Below are 15,002 nucleotides of genomic sequence, written 5' to 3' on the forward strand. Positions count from 1 at the left end.
ACTTGCTTGCAGTTCCAATATCAGTTCTACAGTTTTTTTGAGAAATGGAAAAGTTTGATATGTTTTGGTTAAAGCTGCATTGTTACAGGTTACTGCCTGCCGTCACTGCAAAATGCCTGGAGACAGATACAGTCCTGTGCAGGATTTACACCTTGAACTGAACTGACAGTGCACAGTATGTCAGTCGCCAGGTGAAGATGAGTATAAAGATGATAAATTAATTTTGTTTCCAGATTGTCAGTTTCTAAGTGAAAAGAGCAGTAAGGAGGAATGTAAATAAAGGGAGGTGATGTGAGGGATGCTGGAGGAATGTTTCACGTGGACTTCTAGCATACTGTCAGGACTAGTTGTCAACTACCCACTATGCGCTGCCTCCTCGTTGGTGTTTGCAAAAGAGGAGATTGAAGCAGGTCAGAACTTCAGGTTTTATGGATAGGTGGGTAGAGACTGAGAGGTGAAATGATCTGCTGTTGGTGGCCTGATGGACTAGGATGGGGCGGGGGTCTCTGTCCCAGGCTCTAACCACTGCCTTGGTTGTAGAACAGGCCATATGTATTGGGTAAGCAGAGAGTTTTATGACTAACTCCAGTTTTGCAATATGATCGTGGTTGTTCTCCTTTTTTGTTTCTGGTCATGAACAGTTTTTGAAATTGGAGCATAAGATCAGTTATAAGACCTTAAGATATGCCTATACTTTGATCACCGGCTGCTGAGTGATATTTGACCTAGGCTTGAATTAGTGAGGTAGCATATGTACGTGACCTAGCTGGGGTAACAGGGAGCAAAGCACGGGTGAATTCAAGAAGAAATTGGCTTGCGCTGAGCCAGCGCTAACTTTGGTCTAGTTCTTGCAGCCTGTTTTGTGATAGTGGTAGAGACCGGTCCAAAGAGCTCCACAGTTGCACTGGGGTTGCACACAAGAAGAATTTGCTACCTGCTTGTTTCTGTTTTCCAACCTTTGCTGTTTTGTAACAGCATGCTGCTTATCATGGAGCTGGCTCGGTGCAAGGTTACTCAGTATGGGGATGGGAGGGGGGAGTTCATGTTTTCATTTCTGAGTGAAGCTGTTTGTTGATGGTATGACAGCATTCCAGGGATGTCATGGGAATGCTTATGGAAGAAGATGTGTGGGGTTGGAGTCAAATTAATAAAAGACTATGAACTGAGCTTCATAGGATCCAAACCTCTAACTTCTTACTTAAAAAAACAAACAGACGGAAAAACCCACCAGCATTAAACTGTCACTTATCCAAGGCTTTCTTTGCATGTAGGATTTTGCAAGAATAATGTTCCCCCTGGTCATTGTTGCAGGTTTGCTTAGAGCTGTAATAAAAATGGTAATGATTTTTTACTACTTTTACTCTTTGGGTGTTTTGGTGTTTGGGAAGGCTGGGGGGGAGGAGGGTCTCTCTTTTGGAATCCATATGGTTGGAGCATGAAAAACTTAATCCTTAACTGCTTTTACTAACAGATGAAGGGGGTGATTTGCAGCAGTTTTGTAATCAGTTATCTGCAGAAATATTTTAAACGTTGCTTATTTGCTTGTACAAATAAGGATAAGAGGCTGCTTATCACTAGATTTTAACTATATGCCAACCAAGAAATACGTTATGCCTTTTCCTGTTTTTGTGTAATGCTTTTTGCTAAATCTTAGTTATTTAGTTTTAATTTGATTACAAATGTATTGCTGTGTAAAGTGTTTAGTGGTGCTATACGAAATATCCCTCCTCTGTGCTTGCTTAATTGATGAAAGAAATTTGCTTAAAAATAAAAATCTGCTGCGAAAAGACATTGAGTCTGTTTTTAACCATGCCAAAGGTGACATGTGTAATGTAAAGTTACATACACAAGAATTACTATAAAGCTAGAGGCTATTTTTTGGTATCACCTCTATCATGGCTCAAATCATGAATCTTTAGATGCCTTGAGACAAATATGTTAACAATATCTTCAGAGACTTTGCTTATCTTTCAGTCACCAGCCAAAAAGCAGCAGAAATACATTATCATTGTTTTTTCTAATCTCTCTCTTATGTTAAAAACCGTCATGGTTTTTAAGCAATATGAGTGAAGATGACAGGAGGCAAAATCTCTGACAGTCAAAATTTTGGAAAGCAGTGAGTATTATTCTGTGTCATCTTGTTTGCAAAAGCAGGGAGAGACTGGAAGAAGGGAGTAAACGCAGTAGTAACTAAAAAATAAGATGATCAGAGGTGTTAGTGTCCATTTTACAGAGCCTGAATACTTACATCGTTGGAGGAACCTAGTGGGAAATAAACACTCTTGGCTGTAACTGTTATTTTTGTGTTCCCCTGTCATTTTTAGGCCAAAGATAAGCCTGAGGAGAGTGGTGCAAAACCTAAGCATGTGCTTAGTAACAGAGGAACCCAAACTGAAAGCAAGAAGCTTCTGGAAGGTATGTATCACTCCAGGCATGCCACAAGCTTTGACTCTAGAATGTGCAGCAGACAAACTGGAAATTAATAGCCTGCTATTTCCCACTACCTGAATTACTCAAACATAACTGGGTAACTTTGTTCACCAGTACTGGGAGAATAGAGATGTTCTCACCTCCTCCACAAGAACATCTGTCCCCCAGATCAAACCCCACAAAACTGTAGAAGATAAAGAAAATTAAACATCAGCCTTGTTTGGCTGCACAGATTTTTTTTGCTTTGAAATTACAGTGAGCTGAATTGAGAGCAGTACTTGTTTGGAGATACCATGAAGGTAGTGGCAATATCACATAGCAAACCTAAAAAATTCTTTTGCCTTAATGCATCTGAACCAGCCCTCCCTCCTGCCCCTCTCTGAAACAGGGACATGTTGACATTGGAAATATGTTTTTTTGATTAGCAAGTTTCATTGCCATGTCAGGGCTAGATTCCTATTTAGGATGCATCTGGCAGGGCATTGCCCTGCTGCATCCATTATTAATGCCTGTGGAGTTGCAACAGGGGTGAACGTGATGTTGAGCAGGCCCTGTCATGTTGTTGTCTTCACAAATTGCCAGTGAATCCTTTAAATTATGGATGAACCTCTTTTTAGCTTCATCATTTAGGAAGTGAGAAAAATAAAGTAGATGGTTGGTCACGATTCTGACTCAAAAGCAGCACTGGGTTGTGATGTAATCTCAGTGGCTGGTGACCTGCGTATGCTGAACCCTGAAAGAAGTTACCTTAGAAATTTCCATTGTTAATATTCACAACCATTGTAATGAGAAGGGGCTGAAGAACCTTCTTGTCCTTTTGTGGAAAATGCAAGATGCACTGTCTCAAGCCCCGGCACCCCTTGGAGTCTTGCTCCGTGCATTTCTGCAGCTCTAATCAGGTAGAGGGTGTATCGGGTTTAGGAGGGTTCTGGATGGGTCTGCAGTGCCTGAACGACCCGTTACATTTGCCCGCAGAGTGATTTCAGATTTGAAAAGCAGTGAGCTGAGCCTTGCAGGTTTTCTGTTTGCTTTATGGAAATCTAAGTTCAATCTGTAACACTGCTGGAGAGCCAGCAGAGCAGTTGAACCTCTGATTAAGCCATGAGCATTAATAATGGCTGTCTCAAGCCTGCTGGTGTAGGGATTTTAAACCTTTCAGGGCGTTTCTTGCTACTTTTCAGATGTGCGTAACTGCGTAGGTTATTTTGAATGGTGGGTTACTTTACTCCCTCTCTGTTTTGCTGTCACTTTTGTCAAGGATAGTTTGTTAATGGCTTATTTTATTCAGAGACAAAAAGCGGGAAAAAGCTGGATGAAAACAAGGGAGCATGTGAGAAGGTGAACGCGTCTAGTGCTGTAGCCCACAAAGCTGACTCCAAACCCCAAGTTAAAGAGACAATGGCGCAGCAGCAAGCAGTAGAAGGTGCTGGCAAAACACACAGCTCTAAGAGCTGTCAACAGCAAAAGGACGTTGGTGTCAAAGCTTTGAATCAACACAACGGTCTTCCCTTCATAAATCAAGATCACGTAGGCAACCAAAATGTTCCTGCTAAAGCACACGATATGGACAGAGCCCCACACCTAGATGGGTGCCACAGGCAGCTTGTTCATCAGAAACTCAGAGAGAATGAAAACAAACCTCCATCGTCGAGTGTGGCATCCCGGGAAGCTGTGCCCTCCACAGCCCAGGCTATATCTGACACAGAGTGTGAAGTGACACATACCAGGTAATGGCCTTGTTGGTAGCTTTCTGTGTGATCTGAAACCATTTCATGTGTTAGAAGGAAAAAATGGAAAGCCAGGTCATTAAAGGAAGCAGCTCCTGCTAAGGCATGATCCAGGGGAAAAACAGCCATGCTAGGATAGGAATGGTGAGAGCTTACAAATGGTTAAGGCAAAAAACTCAAAGTGGCAAGGGCCCTGTGTAAATTTCTATGAAGCCAAAGAGTCAGAGGGCTAGATGTATGGGAGATTTTTTTATATGGTTGGGGCTTCTGTGTGTTAGAGATCGAAAGGTGACAGCCCTCGTATAGCTCAAATAGTTGGACATTTATAAACCACTCACTCCTTTCCAACTCCTCTGTTTCTATAACTGGGGGGGTGAAAGGAATTTGAGATATTTACTAGTATATGACAAAACCAAACAACTTGTTTCATTTGCTGTCCTCAGTGTTTTTGTGTTTGTTTTTTTTTCTTATGCCTGATCACCTAAAGATACGACCAGATTGTTCATTTTTTAATCTCTATTAGCCTAATCTTTTCCTCCTATAGGTGTTTCGTAATGTCTTTTAGAATCCATTTCCTTTAGAATTATTTATTTAGGATTTTATTTGAATTCCATTTATTTAAATGTAAAAAAACACACACAACAAAAAACAACAAAAACCCACAACCAAAAGACCCCTACCAACCAAACTTCAACAGATGGAAATTCTGTGGCAAATTTTAACTGCCGTGCCTTCTCTGTCTGGGCTGGTGGATATCAAGTTGTTTGTGTATGTGTGTACGTATGCGTGATAGACACACACACACACACACACGTATATATATGTATGTTACTTTGTGTGTGGAATTTCCCCATTGCTTATGTGTACACATTGGCGTCTGAAGCCCAGACAAGAACATGATGCTACTTTTGTGTATGCGTACTTTAATTTGAACACTTTGAATTTGTAGCGGTACTTGTGTATATATGGTGGATGCTTAAATCTTCCTGTGCAATGGGTACATGTCTACTGAGATTACAGGACTCTTTAAAAAAAAAAAAAAAGTGAATGAAGAATAAATTACCAAAATGAATGAAAGTTGTCCTGATGTCAGCACATAGGCTTCACGAGGGAAAGGGTCATTGCAAAGGCTGGCGCACTGGGATATTTTTCTCCTAAGAGGCTGAGTGTAAGGATGTGGCAGGAGAAAGTAGAAGCTTTCACTACTGTAACCTCTTTTCAAACAGTCAGGAACAACTTTGTGTACAGTTTATAGACATTATTACTTCCAAATTAGTTGCTGTAATAACACTAGGAAAAGGCGGACCTCCCTGTATTTTCCCTGCGGGCTTTAGGCTCTGGCTGGTGAACCATAGGCACTGTGCTTCAACAGCTGGAGCGGGTCGGTCCCAGCTGCCTGCTGGAGTGCTGCCTCGGAGGCTCTGCCTGTACCGTACTTTGAGGATGGCTCAAGGTGTTTGTGAAGCAGTGGAGGAACAGTTGCTGTGACCCCTTGGAAGTCAGTGCTGGTTGATCGTGATGTGCCAGGCAGTGAAGCTGGAGATAGGCAGCAGCTTCTGGAGCAGCTGGCTGGTTTGGACAGGGGGGTATCTGAGCCCCAAAGACTTTGGTTTGGGGAGGAGGAAGGCTGACAGATAACTGGAGGGCAGAACCTTGAGTAAACCCCAGGGGAAGCTGCAGCCTTCCTGCACAGGCTACCTGTTACGCTTCTGTGTGTGAAGTCACACAAGGGTGGTAAACGCCTCTCTGAAATGAATGCAACTTTTAATGAAGTCTGTAAGCCCACGCAGAAGCATCAAAGGAACATTGTGTTCCCTTGCTTGGAGAAATGCCCAAGAGTCCTGCCGAGTTCAGGCTTGTCTAGATAGCAGTGGAAGTGTTTGCTCAGAGCTGTGTTCAGCTGCTCCGATAGCTCACTCCGGTGCAGCTTAGATTCATAGCACAACGCAAGGGTGTTAAAGGTGCTGAAAATGAGAAACTTCAGACTCTTGTTAGGCAAAAGCAGAAACATTTTCTAACATCTCTTGTAATAAGGTCACTTCACTGAAAGAGGCAATAACTCTTGCAAAAATGAGTTACATTCTCTCCTAGACATTAGAAATTTTCTTTACTTGCCATTGTAGAAAATCTGCTTTACAGCCTCACAAGTTTTGGTTCAGCCTCACTGAAATCAGACTGTGTGCTCATGACAGTTGGAGCAGTAACAGTTGACTCAAAAAATTATCACGTGAATGTCTTTGATGGATTTTAGGAGCATAGAGAATTGGTTTTAACCCGTATTCTTTTTAGGCAACACAAGGAAAAGAAATTATTATACTTTTCCAGTAGCTAGAATGCAGTATTGATGGAGAAACAGTATTGATGGAGTGAGAGAGTTTATGAAAGTTACATTTTTAACAGAAAGCTGTGGAAAGAATGCTATCCCATCAGAAGACACAAATACAGATGTTTGAGTGTGCAAGTCAGCCAGCTGAAAGAGAACTGGGATGGATGCAAACCTTTGGATTTGTAGAGCCGTAGGAGCCATCAGTCATTTAGATAATCAGCCTGTAATTTGTGAAGGCCATCACTACCCCCTCTCTGCCCAGATGAGTGGTATTTTGTTAGACCAACTGTAATAGTTGCAAAAAGTGGGTAAACTTTCAAATGTGGGATTAACATTTTGCAGTGTGAGACATTTTGTGTTCAGCAGAAGGCAGGGATATACACAGATGAAGACACAGAAGAAGCATCAGCACGCTTTTTGGTGCTCTTCCCTTAGGGCTGTGAGTATTTCCTAAGAGGATTAATATGGTTAGATTTCTTTAATAGTGTAGAAATCTGTGGTTTCAGAAGCCTATAGATTTTTCTTCCCCCACAAAGTTACAAAAGCAAAGCTAGTCATCTGTGTAAAATGTCAACTGTTTGCTCTGCAGGATATCCATCAATGTACATATGACTGAAAGGAAAGAAAAGATTGAGATGACCAAGGAAGGAAACTTAAATGATCACAGAGGTAAAAGTCCCAAAGTAAAATCCCTATCCTCCACACCAGCAGAAGTGGAAGGAGTCAAACAGCTGCCTGACAAATTAAAACTTCAACAGCGTCCTGAAAACATCAGCACTGAGCCAAATCAAGAAGTGAAAGGGGACAAAAAGCAAAATGAACTTGTACCTCAAACGGGGAAGCAACAGCCATTACTGAGCAAGCCCAAACCAGGTAAAAAGGCTGAAGAGAAATCAGAATTAAAATGCACGCCCGTAACCTCACAGAGTATCTCTGCAAAGGAGCCTACAAAAGATCTAGGGGTAGAAGTGAAAATCCATCAAGAAACAGCAAAAGCAGAAGAATCCCTGACAGATGCCAAATCTGAGAGGAGAGAATCTGAGTCTGCATCTTTAGAGGGAAGTGAAAATGATGCTCATCAGTGTACAGGAATGGCACCAGAGAAGACCAAATCATTGAAAGCTGGCAAAGAGCTTCCCACACAGGATGAAATGATCATCGGTAAGTCACTTGCGGTTACTCTCAGAAACTCTTATGCTGAGGATTTTGTGCTACTCGTGTGTCATATATACAATAACAGCTGGAGCAGTGCTCAGTAGACCACCTGTGTCTTACAGTTCAAGAGCATTTTGCCATGGGTGCCTTTGGCTATGTAAATAACAAGTGAATTAACATTTGTACAAATTCTTTTAATAGTAATTTTCCTTTTAAAGTGTGTTTTGGAAAAAAAGTTCCTTTAAAATAAAATTGGGTGAAGTATATGTGTGATCAGAAGTATGAGTAATTTTGAAAAAATCCATTTGCTTTAGATTAAGCATTTATTCCTTAAGGTAGAGTACACAAACCAGGTATGCTTTAGCAGCTATGGACTGGAGATGCAGCGAGCCGCAAAATATTGCAGGAGGAATATCTCGTGTGGTCTTTGTTGTGTTATTGGCCATAGATCTCTTCTCGGTTACTGTGTGAACACTTGATTGCATTGTTTCAGGGAGTAGTCTCTCCTGGCAGCATAAATATGCGTATGTTCCAGAATGTACATACATGGGTAGATGTCCTGACCTGGGTCTGGCTTTCTCAGCAGTGGCTGGAGATGAGTTGAATACATGTTAAATTGCAACTCAAGATATCTGGAGATTAATTGTAAAATTCCTTTGAATGGGGGACACCAAAAGTGGGTTTGTGGAAGCTTTACCTTAGAAAAACTTGGACGTTGTGTATCATGGTTCACTGATTTAGCTTCCCACAAACTGATTAAACTTCATAGTTGTAATGTTAATGTTTGCAGCTTTAACTTGGACATTGTCTGCAAAAATCTTGTTGCTAGGAGAAACTTTCTGATTTTACCAACAACTGTCAGCGTTTATCAGTGCTGTGTATTTGTGCTGGTCTCTCCAGCTGCCGTATCATGATTAAAAGAAAATCAAGTGTAGTTTTTTCAAACTTCCGAGTATTTTTTCAGGTGACCTCTTCTGTTAACACGTAAACTAAGATGTTGATCTTCTAAAGGTGTCCAGTGGGTTTACTGTGTTAAAAAAACAGAGCTGAGATTCAGGAGGTGGGATCCTGTTCTCAGTTCTGGGCCTGTATTCCTCATCTGTAAAAGAATGTTAGCAGTAAAAGTTCCTCACTTGAAGTAACAGAGAGATTTTGGATATTTTCAGCACCTCCCTTCTTACGGCTAGCTGCAAATGCAATGGTTATTTTACTTGCATGCCACTCTAAAAATAGTGAAGGAATTGCAGGCTTAATGTTATCCAGATACGTCGGTGCTTGTCTGACTTCCAGCAGAAGAAAAAATGATGCTGTGTAGAGGAACACAAAGTAAAGAGAAAAGACAGGGCAGAGGGTAGTGCACTTTATACTGAAGTTCTGTTTTGAGTGTTTGTATGAGCAGCTTAATGGCAGCAGTCGGAGGCTGGCTTGTCCGGGCGTTTGTGTTGGCTCCCGGAGTCTCTCCCAGGCCCAGAAGCGCTGAGGGCTGAGGCAGGGCAGGAGCTGCGTGTGGGTGTTTGTGGTCCCGGCTCTGCGTCAGCACTGCCTGTCTGAGAAACTGGGCTCATCCCTTGAGGAACAGCGATGCTGAAGGTGGGGGGAGCACAAGAGTATGGTTTTGTGGAGCGGTAAATACTGGGAGCATGGAAGGCAGTTAAGACTTCTCATTACACTTAGCAAACACAATAAGGTGATATGCACGTCCTGTGGATTGAAGTCATTGATGGGAGGGAGGTGAAATTGAGTGCAGTGATGTGTGCAGAAACATTTCAATGACCAGCTTGTCTCCTCTTTAGATGACAGCCCTTCTCCTCCGGCTCCTTTCGAGCATCGCATAGTGAGTGTCAAGCAAACAGAGGTGACAACGTGCTACTCGGTGTGTCGCCATGAAGTACTGGGGGGGTAAGTCTCCCTGCCCCTAATGCTGTACTGCTGTTGGTGGCTGAGGCACAGAGAAATGCACTTAGCTGGAGAGCTAGAGCTGTCTTCTTCAGACGGCTCCAAGGTGTGCACGGGTGAGGCACCTACAAGCTCACTGCAGCCAGAGTGAGCAGGTTCATCCTTGAGACTTTTTGGGCTACCGTAGTTACTGGGCTCCTTATATCAACCTTCTGTTGATTTTGGGGGGTGTGTGTGGGGGTGTCCCTTAGATGACTGTTTTTTGCCCCGGTTCCATTTTCAGATGCCTGACTGTGATCTTGGATGACTGTTTTTTGCATTTGTTTTAATAATCCTGGCCACAGCTGGTGTCATAAGAAAAAACCTGTAACCTTCAGGCAGACAGATTTGGAGCATTTGAAGTCAGCAAAGCCCATTAGGTCAGGCAGCTTCCAAAATCTTTTTTCCGTGCTGAACTGCACGTTAAAACTAAGGGAGAAGTTATAATTGTTTTGACCTTACATTTAGTTTTCACTCATAGGAAGTCTGCAGCTGCTTCAGCCTTTGTATTCTTGTATCCTTATTTATCTGACAAGAAGGTTTGATTTACAGGCTGATCCAAGTACAAATATGGCTTAATAAGTATAAGCCTGATGATGCAATAGCAGAAAGATGGTGTTTAGAAATCATCCCAAGGGGCATTAACGTATCTGGGTGACATGGGGGAGAATTTACAACACGCAAGAAATGCAGTCTGTGGAGTGGCTACAGTTACTGGTCTTATAGTCATTTAAAAAGTTATGAGATCAGGACAGAAATATCCTTGTTAATATACCCACTAACGCATCACTGAAGGACAGCAAGCGGGTACAGTTACAGAACCGAAAAAGAATATCATCAGGTCATCATACCACGGTGAAATGGAGTAATATGAAGGGAGCATAATATTTTAATGTAAGCATTGAACAACTGGCTGGAAAGATAAAACTAATCCTTCATAAGCTGAGAGAAAGAGGAGATTCATGCTGCTGGCCACCTGATTCTGTTCACTTTGTACTGTGCTATTTTTAATCAACGATAAGAATAGTTATATGAAAAGTTTCTGCGGTGAGCTGTGTTAAGCTGGTTTCCCATCTTTTCTTTGGTATCAACAGGGGGCGTTTTGGGCAAGTTCACAAGTGCACGGAAATATCAACTGGTCTCAACCTGGCAGCCAAAATCATAAAAGTGAAAGGAGCAAAAGAGAGGGTAACTATGTTGCTGTGAATCCAAGTGAGCACACTCTAAACCTGGCCTTACTGCAAGCACCTTAACACCACTTCCCTGAATCAGGCCATAAGAGGGAACTTGTCGTTGGGTAGTACCAAATACTATAAAACCTGTCTTAGTAAGTAACAGCTTGGACTTTGACTGTTTGTCATCTCCCGTGTTTGTGGTTAAACCTTCTCTCCACATGAGACCTGTGGTATAGCTGTTATTGGGTTTTACAAATAATTGTATTTGAATATATTGGAATTTAAGGAGCATATTTTGCTCATTTTGTTGTTAATTTATTGTTTTTTTCAGGAGGAAGTAAAGAATGAAATTAATGTCATGAACCAATTAAATCACGTGAATCTGATCCAGCTTTATGATGCTTTTGAAGCCAAAAATAATATCACTCTGATCATGGAATAGTAAGTTTAAATGATCTCGGGAATTGTCAGATGTTTGGTTTTCTCAGGTCACTAAAGTAAATAGGGAATGATAATTCTGAGGTGTGAAGAAGACTTGGGTGATTTCCCAGCCTGAGAGAGAGTTGATTTCACTTTCAGAAGGAAAAAAATACATGTTTAAAAGGTAATTTCTTCAGATTAAAAATTATATATTTGGCAAGATTACAGTTTAAACAAATGGTAACAAAGGCAGCTATCTTCAAGAGTATGAATGAAATTACAAGATTGTTAATGAACAGAACTTCACTATGGTTCATTTTTCATTTAAGTTTAACTTAGGGGCCCCAACATTGTCCCTAGCTACCAAATTACGTAAAAGTGTTGTAGGTAAATAAAATCTCATATTAGGGAGAGAGTGAAGGTGAGAGACCCAGACCATGAGGAGGAGTGAGGTGTTTTAAGTAGAATTAGAAAAGACATGGAGAAGGCAGGAAGGTGATTAATTATATGCATGGTCTGCCTCCTTTGAATAATTTTAGGATTAATAAAAATGCCTACCAATTTGAAGCTAAATAAGAATTTTGATCTATATCAAACATGGAATTCACAAAAGGGAGACTTCATGATGCACACCTGCTGCCTTTTCTGTGTAGTGGTGTATTGCTTTACAAAAACCTGAAGTTTTATAACGTAAAAACTGAGTTTCTGCTACAGAACTAATTGTTAATAAAATGAAGGAAAAAAGAATGCAAAATGAAATAGCAAATATAAATATGATAAGACATTTAAAATGTGTGTATTGAAATCAATACCTGAAGTTTTTACCTTGCAGAACCTTGTCAGAGCTATATATCTGATGCAATTTTCTCTTAATTTTTCTGCAGGATTAAGTCCAGCTGTCAGCTCATGTAAAATAACTTTCAGTTTGAGAAGTTTCATTTAGTAAATTTTATAGGTTGAAGTCTTATTTTCTCTAGGCTAATAAGATGAGCAAAGAATAGATACTTTGGGTGCTCCCTGTAGGTTCTCCGGGTCCCCATCGGATCACCAGGTTGTGTGGGTTTGGGTTTGACATGTGTCCCCCCCAAATGTTACTGACAACTTTTCCATTTTTAAATTTAGATTGATACTTAATTTCACACTCAGAAATAAGTCTCTTGAAGTCATTGAGACTACTGATATAGTTTATATTAGATGTGTTGTTAGGACCCTTGCTAAATTAGGGGGACTAAGTTCCCAACTTGGAAATAAATTGAGCTAATGAGGAATTTTAGGGTTTTTAACACTTTTCTATGTCAAAATTTTAGTCTTGATGGTGGTGAGTTATTTGACCGGATCACAGATGAAAACTACAATCTAACTGAGTTGGATGCAATCCTATTTACCAAACAGATTTGTGAAGGAGTCCACTACTTGCACCAGCATTATATTCTCCATTTAGATCTGAAGGTCAGTAGGCTTTTTTTCAATGTAGACTTTTCAAAAGTAGACTTTTTTTTTTTTTTTTCCAATGTCTATTTGGTAGCTTGCTTAGAATAGTGAAATGAGCAGGATTCTGTGCTTTTGCCTCTCTTCCATCAGAAGCTTTTCGTTCTGTGCAGAATTAAACTATGCCCTTTCGTCATCAATGAAAAAACCACACCCAAACCCCTCTTTGACGAGAAATGCCTGCAGTCGTCCCTCCGCTTCCCCCGGCCCCCTTGCAACTGTGTTCAAATACCTCTTCAATCGTCTTCGTATTGTTTGTACTTTTTACTGCCTGGAACTGAACTGCAGTAAAATGACAGTGTTTTCCTAATGGCCCCTTAATAACTGATCTTTTTGAACAGAAATAGCAACTGATTTTTTTCTGCTTGTTTATACAGCACCTTACACAAACAATATTAGAGCTGGTTGGTCTGTAGACAGTTCTGCAGTTGTAATAAGTTTGGTCACCATCATCCCCCCCATCCTCACCTTCAAAAATATTGGAAAAACCAAATTTTTGCCTTTGTGGGCAAACCAAAGGGTGCATTTGACATATATCTTGTGGCTTTTTATGGCGTTACTTTTATACATAAGGAGTAAATCCAGTGGGTAAGCCTCAATCATCAGACTGACTCTACCGTTCTACACAGGGGGGCCTTTCCATTTCAAAATCTATTTGTCATCTATGGTGAAATATAGGAATATTGTTATACAGCAACAGAAGTTAAACTTCTTTATGGGAGGTCCAAAACCAAACCTTTCACTAACTCAGTATGCCAGTCAAATCCTTCTTTCCCACGATAGGAACAGAAGGAAAAGTATTGTACTAAAAATTATCATTAAAATCTCTGAGATTTTTGTACTCTTTTGCTAGATCTCTCTCTCAAACATTTAACTGAAAATACCCACTTCTGTTTTTGTAGCCTGAAAACATACTATGTGTAAATCACACAGGAAACCAGATTAAAATTATTGACTTTGGATTAGCAAGGAGGTAAGAGAGTTCAGTTATGAATTTATTTTAAAAAACAAAACCAAAACAAACCCACAAACCTCTGACGTGTTTTTGGTAGTTCTTGGGGCGGGGGGGTGTTATGCATGTTGGTGACTCTAAAGTAATTCTGCTGTCGGAATGAGCTAAGCAGTATGCTGCTGCAGGCATGAGTTTTCTGCTGTGTGCATTAATTTTCTAATTACTTTCTCAAATAACATTTCTGTTGGATAAAGCTATACTGGTGTTCTAATTATCTCAAAATTATTCCCCATGTAGAGCTTTTACTCTAGGGACTCCGTGAAGGCTCTCAGAGACTACTTCACTGCTGGGTTTTATTGTGCGGGTTCTAGTTGTGGATATTATCTGCTAAACTCTTTATGTAGATAAGTTGATCAAAGGTAAAAAAAAAAAAAAAAAAAAGGCAGAAAGGCGTGTTTGAGCCATCCCATGTGAAACAGGAAACCCTCAGAGAAATATGGACTTTTCTCTATTCTTTTACTTTGCTTGCAATTCTTTTAGTTTGCTCCTTTGTTACAGGAAAGCTGTGAGAGCATGAGTCAATTCCCCTAGAATAAAAAGGAATGACTCCTGTTAGTATTACAGTAAGAACAACATTTCTCTATTTCTTTTCTAAACCCTTTGAGGCTTTTCTTAAGCCAAAACCTCGTACATTCATGCATATATCTACCTACATGTGTATGTAAGTTATCTGTCCAAGGACTTTTTTCTTTCAGAAGTATTTTATGAGAACGGAAATGGATACATTGAGGGTTTGGTTTGGCTTTTTTTTTTTTTTTTTTAAATTGGGAGGGTAAAGATGCAAACTTCTACTAAAGCAGTTTTGAAAACAAGATCTCGCAGGAAATAGAGATGTAAAAGCAATGCTTTAATGGTTTGTTCTGTCTGTACACACATGTAACTCAGGCTGCCATCAGTGACAATTATTACTGGTTCGGTTTTGTAATCTTTCCCTTTTAAGCAATAGAACAGAATTAGTTTCTCCCTATATGGGATCCTTGTTTAACTTGTTACCAAGCCTAAGTAATCCTCTTCAGAGTCCCACCTTAGCAGTTACATTGTGCTCATATCTGTTATACAGACCTTTACTCTGGGCTGTAGCTGGGTACATCCCACTAATCAAATGCTCTCCAAACCTGTTATAACGGAAGCTGCTTTATTTGTTTTATGTTGGGGACAACATCTGCTGGAAACCATCCTGTGGAGCCTGGCAGAGAGAAAAGCTGCTATCACTCTGTGGGGGAGGCCTTTGTGGGTTTTATTGCCCTTGGTCTTCCTTCTGGTTTTGCTCTGGCAAAGGAACAGCTGATGGTGTATTCACCTGAAGTCACAGCAAAATTCACCAATTTTTTTTA

At 40.6% G+C, this 15,002-nt stretch overlaps 1 protein-coding gene across 2 annotated transcripts in view; it reads left to right on the top strand.

Annotated features, from left to right (window-relative positions):
* Nucleotides 1–15,002, top strand: part of MYLK3 (myosin light chain kinase 3) — a 35,578-nt gene that overhangs the window by 15,891 nt on the left and 4,685 nt on the right. For both annotated transcript variants that reach the window (XM_082320054.1, XM_082320053.1), the window contains exons 2-9: nucleotides 2,325–2,415; nucleotides 3,719–4,157; nucleotides 7,073–7,644; nucleotides 9,432–9,537; nucleotides 10,668–10,761; nucleotides 11,080–11,189; nucleotides 12,476–12,617; nucleotides 13,559–13,629. In XM_082320054.1, the coding sequence (XP_082176180.1) occupies nucleotides 2,325–2,415; nucleotides 3,719–4,157; nucleotides 7,073–7,644; nucleotides 9,432–9,537; nucleotides 10,668–10,761; nucleotides 11,080–11,189; nucleotides 12,476–12,617; nucleotides 13,559–13,629 (1,625 nt within the window). The remainder of the gene's footprint in view (nucleotides 1–2,324; nucleotides 2,416–3,718; nucleotides 4,158–7,072; nucleotides 7,645–9,431; nucleotides 9,538–10,667; nucleotides 10,762–11,079; nucleotides 11,190–12,475; nucleotides 12,618–13,558; nucleotides 13,630–15,002) is intronic.

This window comes from Platalea leucorodia (assembly GCF_965183815.1).
Source record: "Platalea leucorodia genome assembly, chromosome: 8".
Taxonomy (NCBI): domain Eukaryota; kingdom Metazoa; phylum Chordata; class Aves; order Pelecaniformes; family Threskiornithidae; genus Platalea; species Platalea leucorodia.